General features: G+C 41.9%; 2 protein-coding genes across 7 annotated transcripts in view; one reads left to right on the forward strand and one right to left on the reverse strand.

Moving 5' to 3' along the window:
• Nucleotides 1-931: 931 nt before the first annotated feature.
• Nucleotides 932-10,266, reverse strand: nherf4b (NHERF family PDZ scaffold protein 4b). Of its 5 annotated transcripts, none has more exons than XM_085364246.1 (12): nucleotides 10,219-10,266; nucleotides 8,519-8,612; nucleotides 7,592-7,619; nucleotides 3,799-3,863; nucleotides 3,506-3,717; nucleotides 3,213-3,411; nucleotides 2,969-3,105; nucleotides 2,672-2,876; nucleotides 2,393-2,589; nucleotides 2,048-2,257; nucleotides 1,831-1,951; nucleotides 932-1,697 (listed from the first exon to the last, which is right to left on the reverse strand). In XM_085364246.1, exons 4-12 carry the CDS (start codon nucleotides 3,818-3,820, stop codon nucleotides 1,681-1,683), a joined length of 1,320 nt encoding a protein of 439 aa, XP_085220372.1. In that variant the 5' UTR covers nucleotides 3,821-3,863; nucleotides 7,592-7,619; nucleotides 8,519-8,612; nucleotides 10,219-10,266; the 3' UTR covers nucleotides 932-1,680. The 5 variants fall into 5 exon arrangements, with proteins under 5 accessions (XP_085220372.1, XP_085220371.1, XP_085220373.1 ...); XM_085364245.1 differs by lacking the exon at nucleotides 8,519-8,612 and having other exon boundaries at nucleotides 3,213-3,321; nucleotides 3,394-3,411; nucleotides 10,219-10,263; XM_085364247.1 differs by having other exon boundaries at nucleotides 8,519-8,563; nucleotides 10,219-10,253.
• An 8,752-nt stretch (nucleotides 10,267-19,018) lies between these two features.
• cltca (clathrin, heavy chain a (Hc)) overlaps nucleotides 19,019-21,804 on the forward strand; it is a 34,810-nt gene continuing 32,024 nt past the window's right edge. For both annotated transcript variants that reach the window (XM_085364248.1, XM_085364249.1), the window contains exon 1: nucleotides 19,019-19,335. In XM_085364248.1, coding sequence (XP_085220374.1) covers nucleotides 19,294-19,335 — 42 coding nt within the window. In that variant the 5' untranslated portion in view covers nucleotides 19,019-19,293. The remainder of the gene's footprint in view (nucleotides 19,336-21,804) is intronic.

Here is a 21,804-nt window from a genome sequence, read left to right on the forward strand (position 1 = left end):
AAAGAAAATCATAGAACATATTGTTTCTTTGTATGGTTAATCCTCTGCTTTCTTGAAGCACATATACACATATGTATATATGAATAACTGCATTAGTCGTATTAGCCTCCTCATATGGAAACATTCCTTTTTGATTTTTTTTCACCTTGTAGCTCATTTTGCCCAATAAAATGTTCATATTTTGTTAAACAATGATTACTGTTTTGTTTTGCTGCAAAACAAAGTCTCCAGGATTTTATTTTCTTTTAAAAAAACAAACTACATCATCAAACGTTGGGAGGATGAGTGAGCTGGAAGGAGGAAAGCTGAAAATCTAGACTAAAGAATTTTTGTAGATGTACAAAGTTGGGAATTATAGTCTGAAAGGAGACAATCACTGGAAACTTGATTATCATTTTCATTTTCTTTGTTTTGTGTCTTTGTCTGTGCAGTTCATTACAGGCACTAAAAAAGCATCCTCTGCACTCCAAGTGCGTTTTCACTGATGTAAATGACATTTTCAGATAAACGTTGTTTTAGAAAAAATACAATAAAATGTGCATATTACTGTAGTTTGAATTGTGTTTCTACTTTTATGTGTATCGTATATGTGGGACTGTTCTGGAGAATTCACCTGTTATGAAAAGCCACAACAAAAGTGTGATTTCTTCTCCTCATTGTCACGGTTCTGGGTCAGTTTCTTATATTTTGGTATATTTCTGTATTATGATTTATGTTTTGGTTCTGTAGTTGTGCTATTTTGATTATTATTCTAGATTTAGATCGGTGTCAGTCTGCGTCCTTGTAAATTGTTTCTTGTTTCCTGTTTTACTTTGAAGGTCCGTGTCTGGTGTCAGAGTGTTCAGTTTTACCTCGTCAGTCCAATCCCTCCCAGCTGTTTTCCATTCCCTGACTAGTCCCTGTGTATATAAGCCCCGTGTTTCCTTTGTTAATGTCTGCTCACCCTCGGTCTCGTTGTGTCTTCTGTTTGCCTGCCTGTTAGTTTATTTGTTTTCCCAGTTCAGTTAGTTTTTGTTCTTCTTATTTTCCTGTAATAAACTGAGTTTCTTAAGTTCACCTCGTTTGGGTCCAATCCTGCCTGCAACACTCAGTGTTATTAATAAAGCCTGAACATCATTATTTTTTTATTGGAGTGTTGATGAAATTGATTTAATTGCACAATATTTGCTACATCTTTTTGTTTTTTAATCTTTGCTCAAGAATGTTTTGTGTTATTCATTTTGCTTTTTCAGGGGAAAAGATCACAAGTCCCAAAAACTATTAAATGTATCAAATATGATACAAATGCCTTTAAAGGGTTCTGTCATCTGAGAGAGCTCTCGTACTTGCATCTGGTCTGTTTCAGGCTTTCAAAAATCTTTCTTGTGATGGGAGAATTTGATCAGTCAGGTGTTTAAAGTAGCATTAAACACAAAAAACTGTTTAAGCAGTGGTCGTGGGGGGAAAGAGCTTCAAGTCCACCATGGTATGGGAGGGGGGAGGGCCATTTGTTGTTGTTTAACCAGAGAGTCGTTTAAGCCGTGAAGCATTTGGTTTCTAGTTTGATTGCATCCTATCTAAGTGAAGTTGTGTGTTGAAAATGTTGGCAAGGATTAAAATCTGGAATTCTTGAGTGGGAGCATCGTGCTGGGAAATGTCTTCGAGGTTTATATCTGTTCCGCTCACAAAGCTGAGATCTCGTTATCTTCTTCCTCCTGCTGAGATACAAACACAAAGTTAAAAACTGTTTTGCCACCTCTGTGCGAGTGACATCTTTGCTGGGTGCTTCAGTCTGTTCCATCTTGGTGTAGCGTGTCGTATGTGTGACTAGCAATGAAGGAATGTGCCCACCTTCTTCCACAAGCATAGTCACATCTTCCAGAGGTTTTCCATCCACACTTTGTCCATTGACTTCCATCACTACGTCACCCACAAGCAGTCCAGCACTCTGCCCAGGACCCCCAGAAGCAACCTACGAGGCCAAGTAAAAAAAAGTTTACAAGATTTGACACAAAACTGAAGCTTATGACTTTTCTGTGTGTGTGTTTATGCAAAAGAACACTAAAACCTGACTGATGAAAGTCCCAGGACTCTGTGGGTCACAGCCTAATTTAAAGCCAAATCCCAAAGGGCCTTTCTGGAGAGAGCAGAGTCTAAGATGACTTGAGGCATGCGTTTCCTTTGGTGGTGAGTTCTCCTCTACAGAAGTCAGCATACTACTCTCCTTTCCTTCATCAGCTGCATCATCCTCACAGAAAAGAAGTGGAGACAGACCCAGCTGCAGGAGAGAAAACAAAGGAAAGACGTAACAATATCCCAGTACCAGGTGTGGCCTCCAAATGGGTGCACCACCCTCGATGTACACTTGAATCAACTGGAAAAGCAGTGCACGTATGTGGTAAGTGATGGCCACCTGCGTATAAAACTCTAGCCCCTTGGGAGTGATGGTGGTGAGACGGACCTCTCGTCCGCTCAGCTTCACTCTGTCCACAACCTCCTCGTGCTTCAGTGACTCCACTGACTCGTCGTTGACCTCCAGCAGCAGCTCTCCATCCCTCACACCCGCCCTCTCTGCAGGACTGCCTCTGGTCGTTTCACGCAGGACGTGATCTGTTGGTTAATATGTACCCAGTTTATTTAACAGCAAAACAGTGAAAATAATTCAGTTTTCAGCATTTTTTCATCATCTCACATGTGCGTCCTGATGGCACTTTCTCCAGCCGTAGAAGAAAACCAAAGCTCTCAGACACAGAGGTCAGGTGGAGTGTTCGGGCTCTATAAGGTAGCTGATGAGGGGTAGCCATGGTGGGCAGGACGGGGAGCCGCCTTTGCGTGTACTTCTTTTCACTCTCGCTGTCGATCACTAAGATGGTGATGTGATCACCACATTTCTTCATCTACAATAAAATATATGGAGATATTATTGTTAGACCAAAGATAACCTGATGTATTATCTGCTGCATCACACAGTTACAAAAAGTCCACAAACCATTTTGCTGAGTGCGGAGTGTGTGAGATCAGACACCATCGCTCCGTCTATCCACACCAGCCGATCTCCCTGACGCACCGCTGCCTTTTCAGCTGCACCTCCTGCCACTGGGTTCACTACAAAGCAACCTTTCTCTCCTACGGAGCCGAAACAGGAGCAGCATCTGAATAACACTGCACAGACTTCAACCCGGACATCTGATCTCAAATCTTAGGCTTCTTGTGATTACAGGGAGACGTTTTACCTTCCAAAGGAGTAACGGTGATGCCCAGACCTGAGACAGGATCCCTGGTGATGTGACAAAGCCTGGGTGGTTTGCAGCTCTCATCCATGTGGGCCAGACGTTGCAGGTCCTGACCTCGGGACACAGCCCGTTCATAATCCTCTCCATCCAGCACTAATAAACACAACTGGCGTCCGCTTACCTTTATCTTCCTAGCCACCTGATTTATACATTTGGAAACGTGACAGATCCAGTTAGACAGCTTTGTGTTGCTTCTCTGGTTTCTATTTAACTATGAAGGAAGCTTGTCTTACCTCAGGGTGAGGAACATCATCAATATAGCAGTTGTTGACTTCTAGCAGTCTGTCTCCGTCTCGAAGGCCGCTACGCTCTGCGACCCCACCTGATACCACATGACTAATTATGTGTCCCTGACGGCCCCTCTCCACACGCAGATGGAAGCCGTAGAACTCGCCATCCTCGCGTTTAAGGATACACGAGCGCGGGATGGGCGTCCACACAGAGCCTGAACCAGAAGAGACACAAGAGAGCTGTCATAAAGCAAGCAGGCTTTGCCCAATGGCTACTACACAGGCAAGCGGGGTACCTGCATCATCTGTGATGACCATCGCTGGGTTGTCTATTCCCTCTTTAGGATTAAATGTAAATTTCCTTAAAAGAGAGACATGTACTTTAATTACAACTTCATAGTAGGTTTTAATGGAAATTATTAAAGTAATTCTCGCTCTGTGTGCAATACAGTGTGTGCAGTAATGCACTGTAATCACGGTGTTGCTTCTAGTTGCTTTCTACATGTAATGCAGTAAAGTTTATGCAAAGTGCACTTTACATATTTAATAAATGGTCTGATCTTGTATCGAGAGTTTTAAAGATTACACGGTTCCAAAAGTCAGCATGCTGAGCCATTCAAACGGTGGTAGAGTCACTGACAGTTACACATCTGTAAAGTTGGTAACACCGTGCATCTAGGGGTCACGTAACACACTGGTGTTGTGTTAGTTTTGATACACATTGCACATCACGACATACATGAACATAAAGAAAACAAAAATGTTGAACCATAATCTTCTTGCCGCGTTCACATTTAGTTCTTTTTTCTTTTTTTCCCGCCTGTCCCGTTTGGTTCTTTTGCATCAGAATTTTTGTCTAAAGGCAAAGAAAGATGCCCAACGGATTTACTTTACCAACTGGGCCGTCCCAGCCTCGCTGTATTGGTCTATTCGATTCACCTTTTACTGTTTATTTTATTTTATTTTCACTTGCTACACACGGGACAGACGTGACTGGGGGAAAGAAAAACAGCGGGGAAGAGGGACGGGGATAAAGGGCAAAAAACAAAAAACAAACAGACAAAAATGCATCTATCAATCACCAGCTGAGAAAGAAAAAAGAGAAAACAAGCAAAAAAAAGAGAGCAATATAATAAACAACATCATCGTGATGATCTATGTGAATGTAACAGTAAATACTAAATATTGAATATTATTGTGCAGCACATAAGATCAACAGAACACAGTGTGCTTTGAGGTAGGAGCCAAAAAGGGTGTAGTTTGTGTGTGCGAGCACCCGTGTGTACACCTGTGAGCATGGACGCGCTTGTTTTTAAAAGGTTCCTTCATCTGCTAGAGGGTGTGGGGGGGGCCACACAAGAGCTGAGGAGAGTCCCAGATGAGGGGTCACTCAGCAGCCGCGGAGCAGAAGCCAGGGGGTGGCCAACTCCTCCTCCTAGCCCCCCCGCTCCAGCAGGCCGCAGAGAACGGGGGTGAGAGAAGACTCCAAACCTCCCTCCACCCGCTCATTGTAGTGTTGATGCATGTGTGTTCTAAGGTGCATTTAAAACCCAGGAGGGCATGGAGCTACCTGCCAGAGAGCAGCAGGTAAGCGCATGGTCCCTCCTGCTAGCCCTCAATGTCTACGTGTATTTAACATTGAGAGGTGGGCAACGACGCCAGGGGTGGGGTGTACACCCTGATGGTACTTTGGACTCCGTGATTGTGCCCACCCCCAAGATCCTATATGTATGTGTAATGAGAGTGTGAGTAATGTGAATGTCTAAGTTGTGGGATAAAATTGAGGCAGAGGCAGCCAGAAGGGGACAGGGGGGGGGTAGCCTCCTCTGCACCCTGGTGACATACCCCTACTCCAAGGTCCTGCATGTGTGGGTGGTTGTGGTGGAGCGGGAAGAGGGAGGCAGCTGGAGATGGGGAGGGAAGGAAGGAAGGAAGGGAGGGGCAAGTCCCCCCCGAGCCCAGTAGGCACCCCCATACTCTGCAACCCACCAGGGCAGTGGTGGTTGTTTGTGGCAGCAGCGCCGCCCAGCCCCACAGAGCCCGGGACAGCCCACCCGACCCCACCACAGAGAAAACTGCACCCACCCTGTCATCCACTCATCTTCCAGACTACACAAGACAATAGACACCCAGGCTGAGATCTTCCTCCACCTCTCCTGTATCTCCCCCTCCTGCAGAGAGTTCCTGAAGAGAGGAAAGCTCCTGCAAGATGTAACAACCTCCCCCACAGTTGAAGAGCCCCCCAGGTGGCTCGATGCACTGGCGGCACCCCGCGCCAGGGCTGAGCCCCCCATGCACCCACCCGCCCACAACCCTGGCGACACACCAACCAGGACCAAAGCCCCCAAGGCCCAGCAAGGACCCCAGCCCAGAGACTGAGCGCCCCCAGAACCTCACACCCACCCAAGGGCAGCCAGGCTACCAGGTCAGTAACCCACGTCCGTCAGCACAGACCCTCCCCTAGCCCCGCTGCACGCAGCCACCAGGAAACCGTCACCTAAGAGTCAACAGAGCCCTTAATAGGCCATGATCGATACCCCGGGCTCAACCCGGGGTATCGATCCCCACTGCTCCTGGGGAACCCCCCGACGCCCTAAGCCTGTCCCTACCCCCACACCAATCACAACAGCAAAGGTGGGACCAAACTATGACCCCCCACCCCCACTAGGTGATGAAGGAGCCCAGAGCAATTGATCTGATGTGGTGGCAGAGGCTGTATCGAGACTAATGTAATCTAATAGATAATTTCTATATTGGTTAGAATTAAGATTATTTTTATTTTTCCAGTTCATGAGGACTGTTTTCTTGGCTATGCATAGGGCAGTGAAAACCATATGGGCGATATTCTTTTCTGTAGTGACATTATCTAAGCTGCCCAACAAACACACTAAGGGGGAAGTTGGAATGTTACATTTCAGACACTTCGATAAGTCTTCACATATCTCGCGCCAAAACTTCTGCACTGGTGGACAGAACCAAAGCATGAATGTAATTGTCTGGTGTATTTGCCTGACAGTGTGAGCAGTTGTTGGAAGCCGTAAAGCCCATCTTGAACACCCGATGACCTGTATAGTTCACTCATTTAGTTCGCTTTTATTCCTCATACTGAATTGTTAAATTTATCTTGTGTTTTATTTTCCCTCTTTTACTGGTGCTGGGAGGTCGGTATGTCTGCTGGCATCAAGTGAGCCTGGGATGGGCCCTAGAATATTACAGGAAGTGCTGATTGGTGCATGCCACATTTTGCTAAATGACTAGTCAAAAATACAAAAGTAATCGTCTCTGATTCTTGAGTTATATACTTTGTTATTTTGTATTTGTTTACTGTTAAGTTAAAGAAGCGATTAAAAGGTTGCTTGTGTTTTTTGCTATTAGATCATTTGATGTTTTATGTTTCCCCTTGTGTGTCTCGAGGCTGTCGGGTCAATTTTGGTTATTGTTGGTTTGTTCAGATTGAGTTTGCATCTGTTTGTTTTATATTTACCTAAAACTAAACTAAAAATTACATTTGGAACTTGGAAAATGGAATAAAATAATAATCATAAAAAAAAATAAAGTAACCTTTACTTTAGTTTTTATTGTAATACCTGCGCTGATGACATATTTCCTCATTAGAATAATAAACACTGAAATGAATGAAAACTAAACTAAAATTAAACATTTTCAAAAACTTTAAAAACTAATCTGAAAGAAGAAAATCCATCCTGGACACTAAGTTCGAAATGAATTCAAAAATAAAATAATAATTAGAAAATACAAAAGTAAATACAAACTGTAGTTTGATGTGTCACTTATGTTGCCATTATAACGTCAGCTTAGTTGTTTTTAAAGCTGCACAATTATAACTTGATTTTTTAAAAAGAGTCTTGGTTTGTTTTGGGGGATCTGAAACGGTGCCGTGTCGATCTCTCACACAGTCAAACACATCCTGTCAAACTGTGTAGTTACTCAGAAATAGTGCTGAGAGGATGTGTGTGGTCATGTTCATGCTGACCATCATATTTTATTAGCTGTTACAGTGAAATTGGAATGGCCACTGAAACAAGTCAAACGCATTAATGCATGAAATGAAATGAAATGCAGACTTACTCTCTCAAACCACCGTCAGCCACCAAACCTGCAGAAATTGCAGTAAATATCAAAGTAACTGTATGTATGACATTTAAACAGTACATTTATTTCACACACACACACACACACACACACACACACACACACACACACACACACACACACACACACACACACACACACAATATGTAAGATTACCCATTCTTGAATTGTTATTGAGCTTATTCTTTATCAGTTGCTGTTGGCACCTTAAAGCATACTAATATTAAAAACACAAGATAGCATTATTAATTTGAACATGCGGCTCTGTGAAAGTCTGCAATGTTCTGTCTGCCAGACCGTGAGGCATCAGCTCAGCAATCAGAGCTGGATGTGACTGGTGACTCTCAGTAGAGGGTTCATCAAACAGGGACTGACTTTGATTATCTTTAGTCTTTGTCCTCTAAAAGCTGAAGGAATTCAAAAACCTGAAAGCTGAAAACGTCCAAAAGTGCGTGACATCACGCTGCATGAATGAGTGTTGTTTTATAGATGTAATCTGAAAGCAAAACTGATATTCAGTAAGATTTCATAAGAGACTCATTTGTTGTCTCTCTTTCTTCTTCTGCTTTCTCCTTATCAAGGGTGTGGTGGAGGGATGGCACAACACAGAAGAGCCTCCTCGTCAGGCCAGGACTCTGCAGTCTATTTACACCTACACTGGACACTCTTTCAATGATGAGGATGTTCACATCCTGGACAGGGAGGAACGCTGGTTTGAGGGCGGAGTCAAGGGAAAGACCATCTCTGAATCGAGGAGGGGGCCTAAGGATACATCTTTTGCCATCTTACATGCTGTGATTGCAGCCATTCCCCAACTCTCTGTGAATGGGACTCATGGACATTGATCAACAGCCACTGATCAATGTTCATGAGAATTTGCATATTAATGATCAAGGAACTGACCTCACAGCCCATTGTTCCTGGTGCTGGTTACATTGTGCAGATGTCCTGTTTATAAGGTTGGAAACCTGCAGTCAGCTGGGACTGAAGACGTCACCTGGATGAGTGACGACATGTTTCTCTCACTGAAAACATCCCGATGATCAGAATCAACTTGTACAGCAGTACGCACTAAGGTACCGCCCCCTTGGACAGCATTCTTCTGAACTCCACTTTACAGAAACGTTAAACTTGTAACAATTTTTTTACTGCAATTTACCAGAAAATGGATTTATCTGGCATTCAAGCTTTATCTCTGCACCTCACCACACACAGCAAGAACAGACCACTGTGTGCCACCTTGTCACTGAAATACAAGACCGATACAGAATGAAGCAAATGAATGAGAATGAAAGGCTGTCTTAAATACTTTTACATCCATTTTCTCTTATCCAGTTTAGACAGCCAGGAGCACGGCCCAGCGGATGTTGGGCAAGAGGCAGGCTTCATTGTCACCAGGTTTGTCAGTCTGTTCCAGGGCGAATTTAACTAAACAATAAATAAATGAATAAATAAAAATGGCTATTTTATCTAAATTCTTATTGGTTTCAACCACTTTAAATTTGAAAAGAAACAGTGTAAACTTTAGCAGTGCCTTTCCTACGTAAGAAGAAACACTCTGTGGACTAAAGTGTTTGTGCTGATGTTGGAGCTCCGCTGTATCGAGCCAGCTGAGCGGTGGAGACTTTTATGGGTTTTATGAGCCTCAACATTCGGCGACCCCAGTGAACTCTCTAAAACGACCCACCAGTGTTTGTAAAGAGCGTAGATGCTTGACTTTACACACCTGTGGCATTAGGACCCTTTTCCATATAGTGCATGTATAGCCTTAAGGCCCGAGGCAGTTATTGATGTTCTATAGTTATCGGACTTTTCTCATATTACAATAGTCCTGACAGAAAACTGGCAGGAAAGAACGTTTTATTTTTAAGAGTAACTGCTGTTGTTAAGGAGCAAGAACACACTCAGCTAACGTGCTCCACAATAATAACTTGAAAAGTCAGAGACACAAAGTGTCGCCCTCCTCTAATCTACAACACTCCTTATCTGTGGTCGAATATGCCAGCTACGTGGAGTCCTTGTTTCTCTGTCACAGTGTGAAGTGAATACAAACATTAAAAAGAAATGGCATGCTTAAGCCATTTACTCCCAGAGAAATCCAGATTTCAGAGCAAATCTACGCAGCTCTCATGAACATATGGGCACAACAGCGTATGCTACAGGTACTTGAGTGCAGCTAATGGGTCACTGAAACCTTTTTTTTTAATGATCTAGGACACGTTGATCCTGCAGACACTCAAAGACAAAGTCCTGGAGCTCAGCTCAGTCCGGGGAAAACTAGAACGAGCTATTCGAAGTATGAATGATAAACTGGGATTAATCTTTCCTACTTTTTTACTAGAAGTATCCAGTTTTGAAACATTTTAAATCTATAATTCATTAACTTTAACTATTTAATCAATTCAACACTGTTCAACTGCAACTTTCTGTTAAAATAAATCCCAAATGCTTTACAGTAGAAAACAAAAAAATGTGATACACGTTTTGATATAAGGAAACAGAAAAATAAAGCGCACATAAGGTTAAACTGTCCAGAACAAAAGGACAGCATAGATTCGACTGATTAAAAAGCAAAGACAACGCTCGAAGTTTGAATGTTTTACCTCTGCTTGATTTCATGGTGTGTTTCTTTCCCATCATGTGCCACAGTTTGGCCACAGTGGGAGTACTCTCTGTCCAAATATTTATTTTGATTCCATGGAGAGACTCCTCCCACGCTCCTCCCCTTGAGATACACTGCAGTAAATGTTTAATCTGTGTGTGATAATTTCAGTGTACACCCTCTTCCTGTGGGTAATGTCTGTACTGCAAAGTTCAGTGGACTGAAAGTACAAAGACTTCCTGTTCTGTCTCAACAAATGACTTTTAGTTAAAACGGGTTTTAATTTAAACTAATGTGTGCCCGCTTACAAGAGCGATAGGCTGTCAAAGCCTGAGCTACAGAAACTGCAATAAAATTTCAAGAATGGGTTTAAAGTTGAACTGACTGGAAATAAAGACAAAAGGAAGATGGAAGAGATGTAAGCAATCAGAAGTCAGTCATCTGGACACTGAACAATGCTGGGCATCCTCTGCACACGGCCATAAACAATCAGAAGAGTCTGTTCAGTGACAGGTTGCTTCTCCCAAAGACAAGAACTAACAGACTTAAAAACTCCTTTGTCCCACACGCCATCAGACTGTTTAACTCCTCTCTGGAGGGGAGAGGGAGGGGAAACAGGAGGACAAAGGAGGGGGGAACAACTAAGCTGTAGTGCCTCTTCACCTCACTGTACAATACCTTGTGCAATACTTTTTGTAAATAGTCAACAGTGCAATAGACTCAATACTTGAAATGTGCAATTCACTTGTATTTTTATTTTTTATTCCTATTTATTCTATTTATCCCCTTTGTATATTTTATTTATATTTGTCTCTGTATTTATATATATGTGTGTGTGTGTGTGTGTGTGTGTGTGTGTGTGTATATATATAACAATTCTGTAACTGTAACTTCGGTCGTTGCTGTGCTTTTTTTTTGGAAGTCGAATTTCCCAGAGGAACCCACCCGAGGGATTAATAAAGTTCTATCTTATCTTATCTATTCAGCTGAAAACTTTAATGATCACATATGACCTGGCAGTAAAAATGTTAGATGGGCAACCCGAGCCTGAAATGTCTGCTCAATAACTGATACTAGCATCCCTGATCATTGATCAATGGAAGTGAAAAGTTTCTATTTCAAGAGCCACAGTCTAAAAACAAGTTCATATATCTTACTGGGATGTTACCCTTTAGTTCAATTTGTCTTAAGTGCGATAAGATTATTTTGACTAGAAACAAGACAAATATACGTGCTAAGATTTTGAGTTTTTGCAGTGCATAACAGCAGGGTGTAAGATGCTAGCAGCAGGGCATACATGGAACGCCAGTGTACAGAAACATCTGTGCCAAGTGTGTCCTGGAAGCCCTGAGGTCAAAATGGGAGATGCCCCCACGAGTGGTGGAGAATGACTGAGCTAAGATCCTGTGGGATCCAGATACAGACGGACAAAGTGATGACTAACCAACCGGATATACAATGGCTTGCAAAAGTATTCGGCCCCTTGAACTTTCCCACATTTTGTCACATTACAGCCACAAACATGAATCAATGTTATTGGAATTCCACATGAAAGACCAACACAAAGTGGTGCACACGTGAGAAGTGGAACGAACATCATTCATGATTCCAAACATTTTTACAAATAAATAACTGCAAAGTGGGGTGTGTGTAATTATTCAGCCCCTGAGTCAATACTTTGTAGAACCACCTTTTGCTGCAGTTCCAGCTGCCAGTCTTTTAGGGTCTGTCTCTACCAGCTGTGCACATCTACAGACTGAAATCTTTGCTCATTCTTCTTTGAAACAGCTCCAGCTCAGTCAGATTAGATGGGCAGCGTTTGTGAACAGCAGTTTTCAGATCTTGCCACAGATTCTGGATTGGATTTAGATCTGGACTTTGACTGGGCCAGTCTAACACATGGATATGTTTTGTTTTAAACCATCCCATTGTTGCCCTGGCTTTATGTTCAGGGTCGTTGTCCTGCTGGAAGCTGAACCTCCGCCCCAGTCTCAAGTCTTTTGCAGACTCCAAGAGGTTTTCTTCCAAGACTGCCCTGTATTTGGCTCCATCCATCTTCCCATCAACTCTGACCAGCTTCCCTGTCCCTGCTGAAGAGAAGCCCCCCAGAGCATGATGCTGCCACCACCATATCTGACAGTGGGGATGGTGTGTTCAGAGTGATGTGCAGTGTTAGTTTTCCTCCACACATAGCGTTTTGCATTTTGGTCTCATCTGACCAGAGCAGCTTCTTCCACATGTTTGCTGTGTCCCCCACATGGCTCGTGGCAAACTGCAAACGGGACTTCTTCTGGTTTTCTGTTAACAATGGCTTTCTTCTTGCCACTCTTCCATAAAGGACAACTTTGTGCAGTGCACGACTAATAGTTGTCCTGTGGACAGATTCCCCCACCTGAGCTGTAGATCTCTGCAGCTCGTCCAGAGTCACCATGGGCCTCTTGGCTGCATTTCTGATCAGCGCTCTCCTTGTTCGGCCTGTGAGTTTAGGTGGACGGCCTTGTCTTGGTAGGTTTACAGTTGTGCCATACTCCTTCCATTTCTGAATGATGGCTTGAACAGTGCTCCGTGGATGTTCAAGGCTTGGGAAATCTTTGTGTAGCCTAAGCCTGCTTTACATTTCTCAGTAACTTTATGCCTGACCTGTCTGCTGTATTCTTTGGACTTCATGGTGTTGCTGCTCCCAATATTCTCTCAGACAACCTCTGAGGCCGTCACAGAGCAGCTGTATCTGTACTGACATTAGATCACACACAGGTGCACTCTATTTAGTCATTAGCACTCATCAGGCAACGTCTATGTGCAACTGACTGCACTCAGACCAAAGGGGGCTGAATAATTACGCACACCCCACTTTGCAGTTATTTATTTGTAACAAATGTTTGGAATCATGTCTGATTTTCGTTCCACTTCTCACGTGTGCACCACTTTGTGTTGGTCTTTCATGTGGAATTCCAATAACATTGATTCATGTTTGTGGCTGTAATGTGACAAAATGTGGGAAAGTTCAAGGGGGCAAAATACTTTTGCAAGCCATTGTAGTGGTGGTAGACAAACAGAAGGAGAGGGCCGTAGTGATAGATGTGGCAATACTGAATGACAGCAACATCAGGAAGAAGGAACACGAGAGAGATGTTAGGTTACTTTTTATACGTTGTTCAGAGACATGCACTCTATGTGGAACATTTAAAGAGTCAAAGTTTCTTCTTTGTAAAAGAAATACAGCTGGTAGGGGAGTGAAAAGCCTTTTTCCACAACAAAAAGCAAAGTCAAAGTAGCCACAGGGTGTGTGATCTGGGAGAGACTCTCACAAGGATGATAAGTTATTTCATTTTTAGCAGAGAGTATGTTGCAATTCAGGATAAATAAGACACACCAGGACAGAGCAAAACTACCAGTAACAACTTTAAACATGGAAAATATTATAATGCTGCAAGCCATATATTATATGCATGAATCTGGGACCTGACTGGTGATGCCATTTCATATACACGCTAACCCACTGAGCTAACCAGGAACCAGAAGTATTTCTTCTGACTTTTCTGCTGTTTAAATAATTTTCCATTTCCAGTCCTTCTCACTCCCTTTTTATTGAGTACTTTAGCATTTTGATTGTTCAGAGATCATATGCTTATGCCTAAAGATGCGCCTCGTTACAGTATGAGAACTGGGGCAAAACTCTTCCATCAATTCAAATTTTACATTCACAGAGGTCTAATTAGAGCCTCGCTCCACTAGGTGGCATCAATATCCAAATAACTGCCTCCAGTGAAACCAGTCCTTCAAGGTTTTATTGAAATGCAGAAAAACATGTTTTTGTAATTCAATTATCTCAGAAATAGTCAATAAAAGGCTCATTATTTCTCACCTTTCACCTCATGCAAAAATGTTGTGACAATGCTGGTGCTGCTTTAGGCTGTCATCTGTGGCTTGTGACACACTATACTGCTGCCTGTTTGAAAGGAGCAAAGGCCCTCACACAGTCAATTAGTAACTTCCCCTTGAACTGTTGTTCAAAGGTTAGGCTACAATGCACATGTGACTGAGGTGCATGAGCAGAAATGTAAAGGGTCAAGATGGTCAAGCATTATTTAGCGTGTGTGTGTGTGTGTGTGTGTGTGTGTGTGTGTGTGTGTGTGTGTGTGTGTGTGTGTGTGTGTGTAATAAACTAGAAACTGCTAAATTATGAACACAAAAACACAGCGTGGCATGTGTCCCTTAACCACTGGCTGTTTTAGTGACACAGGCAGATGAAGGAAAAGAGGAAAGGGGAAAGAAACAGAAGAGGAGCTTTTCAATGTCAGTTCCGGATCCCAGTGTCAGTCCCCCTCAGTCATTCCTGATGGGATCCTCCCAGCCACAGGAAGACATGGAGCTCCCATCTGTGGCTAAATGCTTGCCAATGCACTGGGGTGTACTAGCGGTCAAGAAATGGGTAAAGGAGACAGTCACCTTTTTGTAAGTTGCTTCCAGTTACACATATCCCTGAGTCCAAGCATGGCTGCTCCTTTCACTGAGCTACATGGAAGACGCTTCTGTTATAAGACAATCAGAATGAAAGACCAGGGCAAGGGTGGCATAACTACCAGTGCTGCCCCTCATTTTGCATGAAATCTGCAGCTATACTTTCAGTGTCAGCAGGCCAGTGTGACGTGCTGATAGTCCCAAAGCCACTCTTTCATCGTAACACACATGGTGTCTCTGTCTTGGGTTTCCTCGCCCTGTGAATCCATGGCAACAGCAGCCTGAATGGTCTATTCAGGACACTCTCTACTACGCTCTCCCCTGAAACTATAGAGAAGTAAACAAACGCCATAGTTGGTCTGTTCCAGATGCAGGCACACATTATAAGTAGATGAGTTCTTTTCATAAGACTTGGACAAACAAAATTCATCAGTTCATTTCTGGAAAAACTTAAATTGAAAATCTCATTGTCCTCTGCATCTCAGCAGCCTCCACTGAACTTGCTTCATATGTGCTTCATGTGAGTCAAGAGTGACAGTCAGGCTGGTTTTCACACTGTGTGCATTCGTGCAGATGTGTTTATGTTTGTGGCCAAAAACCTTCATCCCAACAGCAGCCAGACTGTACAATAAGATAAGATAAGATAAGATAAGATAAGAGATAAGATAGAACTTTATTAATCCCTCGGGTGGGTTCCTCTGGGAAATTCGACTTCCAAAAAAAGCACAGCAACGACCGAAGTTACAGTTACAGAATTGTTATATATATACACACACACACACACACACACACACACACACACACACACACACACACACACACACACACACACACACACACACACACACATATATATAAATACAGAGACAAATATAAATAAAATATACAAAGGGGATAAATAGAATAAATAGGAATAAAAAATAAAAATACAAGTGAATTGCACATTTCAAGTATTGAGTCTATTGCACTGTTGACTATTTACAAAAAGTATTGCACAAGGTATTGTACAGTGAGGTGAAGAGGCACTACAGCTTAGTTGTTCCCCCCTCCTTTGTCCTCCTGTCTCCCCTCCCTCTCCTCCAGAGAGGAGTTAAACAGTCTGATGGCGTGTGGGACAAAGGAGTTTTTAAGTCTGTTAGTTCTTGTCTTTGGGAGAAGCAACCTGTCACTGAACAGACTCTTCTGATTGTTTATGGCCGTGTGCAGAGGATGCCCAGCATTGTCCATAATGTCCATCAGTTTCTTTAATGTCCTTTTCTCTGCCACTGTCACCAGAGTGTCCAGCTTCATGCCGACCACAGAGCTAGCCCTCCTGATCAGTTTCTCCAGCCTGGATGAGTCCTTCTTTGCTGTGCTGCTCCCCCAGCACACCACAGCATAGAAAAGTACTCCAGCAACCACCGACTGGTAAAACATCCTCAGGAGCTTCCTGCAGATGTTAAAAGACCTCAGCCTCCTGAGGAAGTACAGTCGGCTTTGGGCTTTTTTATACAGGTGCTCTGTGTTGCATGACCAATGCATGACAATGCATGACAATATGCACAGAGGATAAATCAGTGTTGAAACAGCTAAAAAAATAAATATGGGTCAAAATGCCCTTGATGCAGTAAAATGAAGTCTTTGTGACATTTCTGTGTATTTTTTTGTGTATTCTTCTGTGTATTTTAGCACATTTTTGGCAGTTTTACTTTTTCCTCATTCATTTATTGTTTTCTACTGTATGTCTAATACAGTGCGTCTAACAAGTGTGAGATTAATAAAGTCTAAATCCATCTATGTTGTAGTAAAGAACAAATGTGATCAGATAAGATAAAAGTAAAGGAGCTTAGATGGGTGGGATCTAACCAATGAAGGGTGTCGATACATAAGAACATATAAGATTATTGTCATTACAATAATCCGGCTGGATTATTGTAATGCACTCTTTTCCTGCGTATCTAAGGCCTCACTAAATCGGCTCCAAGCGGTTCAGAATGCTGCAGCAAGGCTTTTGACCCATAGCAATAAATTTTCCCATATCACTCCTATACTAAAATCCCTGCATTGGCTTCCGGTTGAGTATAGATATAAGTTCAAAATCCTCACCTTTACGTTTATGTCTCTACAAGGTGGGGCCCCCATCTATATCTCGGAGCTTCTCCAGCCCTATTCTCCAAAGCGAACTCTTAGATCCACTGATAGCGGTCGTCTATCTATCCCACGGACTCGTCTGAAAACAAAGGGGGATCACGCATTTCAAACCCTGGCTCCTATACTGTGGAATGGTTTACCCCCCCCACTACGCACCATCGACACGATGGCTTCTTTCAAAAAACAGCTTAAAACTCATCTGTTTAGACAGGCATTTGGGAAATGTTAATGCGTAACATGTTGTTTTATTTTATATTTATATTGTACTATTGCTTTTTTTTTTTTTTTTTTTTTTTGATATGCTTTTATACTTTCTTTATGTTGCTATATTGTTTGTTTGACATGTTTTCTTGTGAAGCACTTTGTAACAGCGTTTTGTCTTAAAAAAGTGCTATATAAATAAATTTTACTTACTTACTTACTTACTTACTAAGAAGAGTTGGCCATTCTGACTCAGTTATCTTTATTTTATTTTATTAGATATCCATTAGTCAGGGCAGCACGGTGGCACGGTGGTTAGACCTTCTTGCCGCACAGCAAGTGGTGGAGTTCAATTCCACCATCAGGCCGGGGTCTTTCTGTGTGGAGTTTGCATGTTCTCCCTGTGTTTGCGTGGGTTCCTTCCAGGTACTCCGGCTTCCTCCCACCATCCAAAGACATGTAGTTAATTGATTAATCCAAATTGCCCATAGGTGTGAATGTGCGAGTGAATGTGAGTGCGAATGGTTGTCTGTGTCTGTTAGCCCTGTGACAGACTGGCGACCTGTCCAGGGTGTACCCTGCCTCTCGCCCAGCACCCCCTTGCGACCCTGAAAAGGTGAAGCGGATGGATGGATAGATATCCGTTAGTCATGCTATGAATCATCATCTTTCGTATAAACACTGAATCCTGTTTGTTTGTTTTTTAATGTGCAGAACTGGCTTAGTCTCTGTTGTTGTTCAGTTCTCATCTGCAGGGAAGAACAACAATAATCTGATCAGATGTTCACCACCTCAAATTTAATCCCCCTATAACACACTTTATGCACAGTAATCTTGGAGGATGGTACCACAGCTAGGCATCTTGACACATGATTGACTAATACATGCAGATCTAGTCGTTTTCTTGCGATGTCTGTTTCCTCAGAAGCTATAATTGCTGGCTCGACAGAATAACATTTCTGCTGAAAGGTCAGCTCACTTAAGAGATGGCTTTCCCATAATTCAGTTTTATGTTGAGCAATAAGGTTACATCCTCTGCCAACAGAAATTGTGGATGTAAAAAAGGGAAATGAATACTCACTAAAATGCCTGCACACTCCACCCAACACGTATTGCATGCATCTGAACAAAACAGAACATTTCTGCTATTAGACTTTCTAACCATAATATTTCACACATTATAATTCCTTTGACTGCCAAATTATAGAAAATAGATTCTAGTCGTCATGTGAATTCATAGGTATAGATTTCAGGGAGAACATAAGGGGACACAGCCTTACAAATATGTAGGACACACAAAGTTAATAAATAAATAAATAAATAAATAAAAAGCTGTAAAACTACTGAGGAATGTGTTGACGTGTTAAGTATACTTTTACAATTAAAGACATTTTCTTGATAAATTAATGCAGGGGCGATTTCAAAAATTCACCAGAACAAGTCCCCCCAAACCCCAAGGCTGAAATTAAACAACACAAACACAATGGCCTGTATCAATAGGCACTGTAGTGAAAACTTAGTCCTTTAATGTGAACCATGCTGTGTACACTGCGTACTGACCAGTAAGTTCTTGTTAAGGATCAAGAAAATATATATTATGATAAGGAAAGAATCTCCTCTGCGCATTTAAATCGTAATTTAAAGTAATTTAGCGCTGTCCCGTAATTAGAATAAAGTTGAATTACTCGTTTGAGTACCGAGTGATCGGATTGGCTGAGAGGAACAAGTGTACAGCTACTATACACCGCGTAGGAATGACGTTAATTTAGAAAGACGAATGATGTGGCAAAAATCAAAGGGCGAACAGAAAGAAGTAGTCCCACTTTTACGTTTGTTCTCATATATTTTTATGCTGAAGTTCATTGTCTTATTTTGATATTTTAAAGAACAATTAAAATGTTATAAATGTTTCAAACAAACGGCAACATACTAAGCACAGTTCACGTTTTAAAAGTCGAAATACGTATCCATCCGCCTTATTGAGTGCACTTCCATTTCCGGGATGTTTTCTCTGCTGACCAACCTCCACCGCCATTGCAGGTCCAGGGAGTCGGTGTAGTGACAGTCGTTAGCCGGGGAAGACCGCAAGTAAACAGTTAAGGGAAGGAATAAAAAACAAATAAAGTACAGTCACACCGACAGCGCGTTTTAAATAAGGCGTAGAATTCGCTTACAATTGGACTTTAGACTAGAGACTTCCTGGCTGTCCGGCTAGGATCTGAGAGAAGCAGCCGTAGTTTGTTAGCATTAGACGAGACCGGAGGAGAGTGAGAGAGGAACCGCCATGGCTCAGATCCTGCCTATTCGCTTTCAGGAGCACCTGCAGGTATGTGAATCAATGAATGGTTAAATTGTTTGATCAAGTTCATCTTTCGGTCGCAATAACTGCCAGACTGGCTGTCGCTTCAGAGACTCTCAACACAAGTTTGAGATTGCTAGCAAGCTAAGTTAGCGTTTGGTGCTACGCTAACTAGCTTGACAGGGTGGATGACGTTTGTCTTGGCTAGTAGCATCAAGCATTCTTGCTAACACTTTGCTTACCCACCCTCGTTCGCTTCTTTAAGTCTGAAGTACAGAAATACAGCTTATAAATAATGCTAATAGGTCGTAGTGATGAACGGAAATATGTGTTTACCATTTCTCATAAGTATTTGCCCCATTCACAGCAAAAGTGTTCATTTTCTCGGAGTGGCTATTGCTGTCGTTGGTATTAATCGTCACTATCAGTGCCTTGTAATCGTCTGATTCAGAAATGAAATAGTTATCCTTATTGTCGCCTGTTGCGACACCGCTCAATCGATTTCTTCAAATCACCATACGGCGCAAAAAAAATATTAAAACTTCTACACCCGCCTTATTTGTCTGCGCCCTGATTATATGTACCGTCGTGTTAATTTGAAAGTGATTATTTGACCTTAAGGGGATATCACGTTGGCTGGTTGTACAAATGATCATGTGGTATGTTAGATAGCAATCCAGCGCCCGTGCTGAATGACTTTGCCAAAGTTAACTGTGACTCAAGAATTCACGGAGCCTCCTTTTCTATTCAGTACTCTCTTTTTATCTCCGAGGCACACCTTTATCGCAACGGAGCTGCTATTAAAGATTTTTATGCTATTTGTAAGTTCTTCCTTTTTGTGCACCCCCACGTATTACCTGGATTGTACGTACTTCATGCTTTAAATGGCCACACCTTTACTATAATGCCAATAAAACTGCTTTCAGGTCAGGTGGAGGAAACAGGAAGCCTATGGGTCAGTCTAAAGTGTTCCTGACTTTCAAGATGTAATGAATAAAACATAGACTTTTCGTGTCTAAATCAAGCTTCAAATGGGAACTCTGATCCACCCAAGTCTGTATTTGGTCTTTATTAAACAATTATCTCTGTTATCCAATGACTAAAGGCTTTGGGTGTCACATGAGACTAATAATTTGGTGTCAAGAAAGACATTTTAAGCTTTGATCAGTAGAACTGAGTTGTAAAAAGGGGGTCAGGCGTTATGTTCATTGGCTCAGTCACAGGTTAGCTGAGTGGATATTTGAACACCAGGTTCCTGATGTTACTTTTTCTTGCTGTTCAGACTCTGATCCTAATTGCATGTCTTAAGAGATTAGCAGTGTAGTAGTATGGTACCGCTGTTCTTGTTCATAGCAGGTAAATGCTATGGGTTGGCCAGACTGTAATTTGTGTCTGATAAATCTGTTAAACCAAAGATGATTAACATTTTCAGTACAGCGCAGCATTCCCTGTTACTACATTCTTAATTCATAAAGAAGTTAATTCATGTCACAGACATTGATGAGTTAATATGTAGGCCTATCACATGGGGTTGTATGGAGGCTGAGCTTCACAAAGCTATGCAAAGACCTTTTGTGCCTAGAGTTACAATGAAATTATTATTGAATGATTTTTGACATGCTTATTAAGTCCTTTTGGTTGTAGAAGCAAACAGAGCAATACAAAATTGGCAAATTGCATTGTGACTTAACTAGTATTTTATCTTTAGTGAGGGGAAAAAGCGCTGTCATCCCCTAACAGTGCATCTTTCGCTTTCAAATGTGATGACCATTTAATTCATTGAAATCACAAATTTCACAGTCAGCTGCAAGGTGAATGTATTTTTTGTGCTTGTTCTTTGGTCCATCTTTAAAAACTGACGCTATAGCTTTTAATTAATGTGCTGTACTGTAATTCTCAGACTCACCAGGTTATGTTATGTGACAAACACAAAGAGATCTTCAGCACATATCACTAATGCATGACCTGCATATGCGGTTTCATTCATGATGCATATGGAGTTTCTGAACAAATGCATGGTAGAATCACTGCAAGAATTTCTTTCACTTTTGACTTGGTCAAACTCTTTAGCTGTCCGTTTAATTATACTCATGAAGTAATCTTTTTTTTCTAATTATACCAGCTAATGGTTACCACTATTATGAGTGTGTTTAAGCTTGGATTATCTGTGAGAAACATCTTATATCTTTCTTAGTCCAATTACTGAAAAACCAGATGAAGCTGAACTCATTTGATCAAATGAGTAACTGTCAGTGCCTGGATGCAAATCTGTCGTTTCACCTTATGGTTGATGTTCTTTTTGCTTTGTTCATGTGGAGCAGAAGTATTTACATAGTGCTGCTAGCCGTGTTTTATTTCTTAAGCTAGTTGGCAGGAATCCATCCAATATAAGATTGTGGCCCAATGGTGATATTTTATAATTAGTACTATTGTGATCACTAGCCAGTGCCAAAACCATTTATACTTTTATTTTATGGATAAATAAAATATAAATTG

Source organism: Diplotaxodon limnothrissa, linkage group LG10 (genome assembly GCF_057381915.1).
Source record: "Diplotaxodon limnothrissa isolate DT_005_m linkage group LG10, D_limnothrissa_male_GT1.1, whole genome shotgun sequence".
Classification (NCBI taxonomy): Eukaryota; Metazoa; Chordata; class Actinopteri; order Cichliformes; family Cichlidae; genus Diplotaxodon; species Diplotaxodon limnothrissa.

Excerpts from the sequence above, each read along its gene's own strand:
- nherf4b (XM_085364243.1), bottom strand. The coding sequence starts at position 10,255 with ATGATGGGAAAGAAACACACCATGAAATCAAGCAGAG. Across the intron at positions 3,864-7,591 it reads GCTGACGGTGGTTTGAGAGA|GAAATTTACATTTAATCCTA; the intron begins GTAAGTCTGCAT and ends CTCTCTTTTAAG. Across the intron at positions 2,258-2,392 it reads GGCTAGAGTTTTATACGCAG|CTGGGTCTGTCTCCACTTCT; the intron begins GTGGCCATCACT and ends TCTCTCCTGCAG.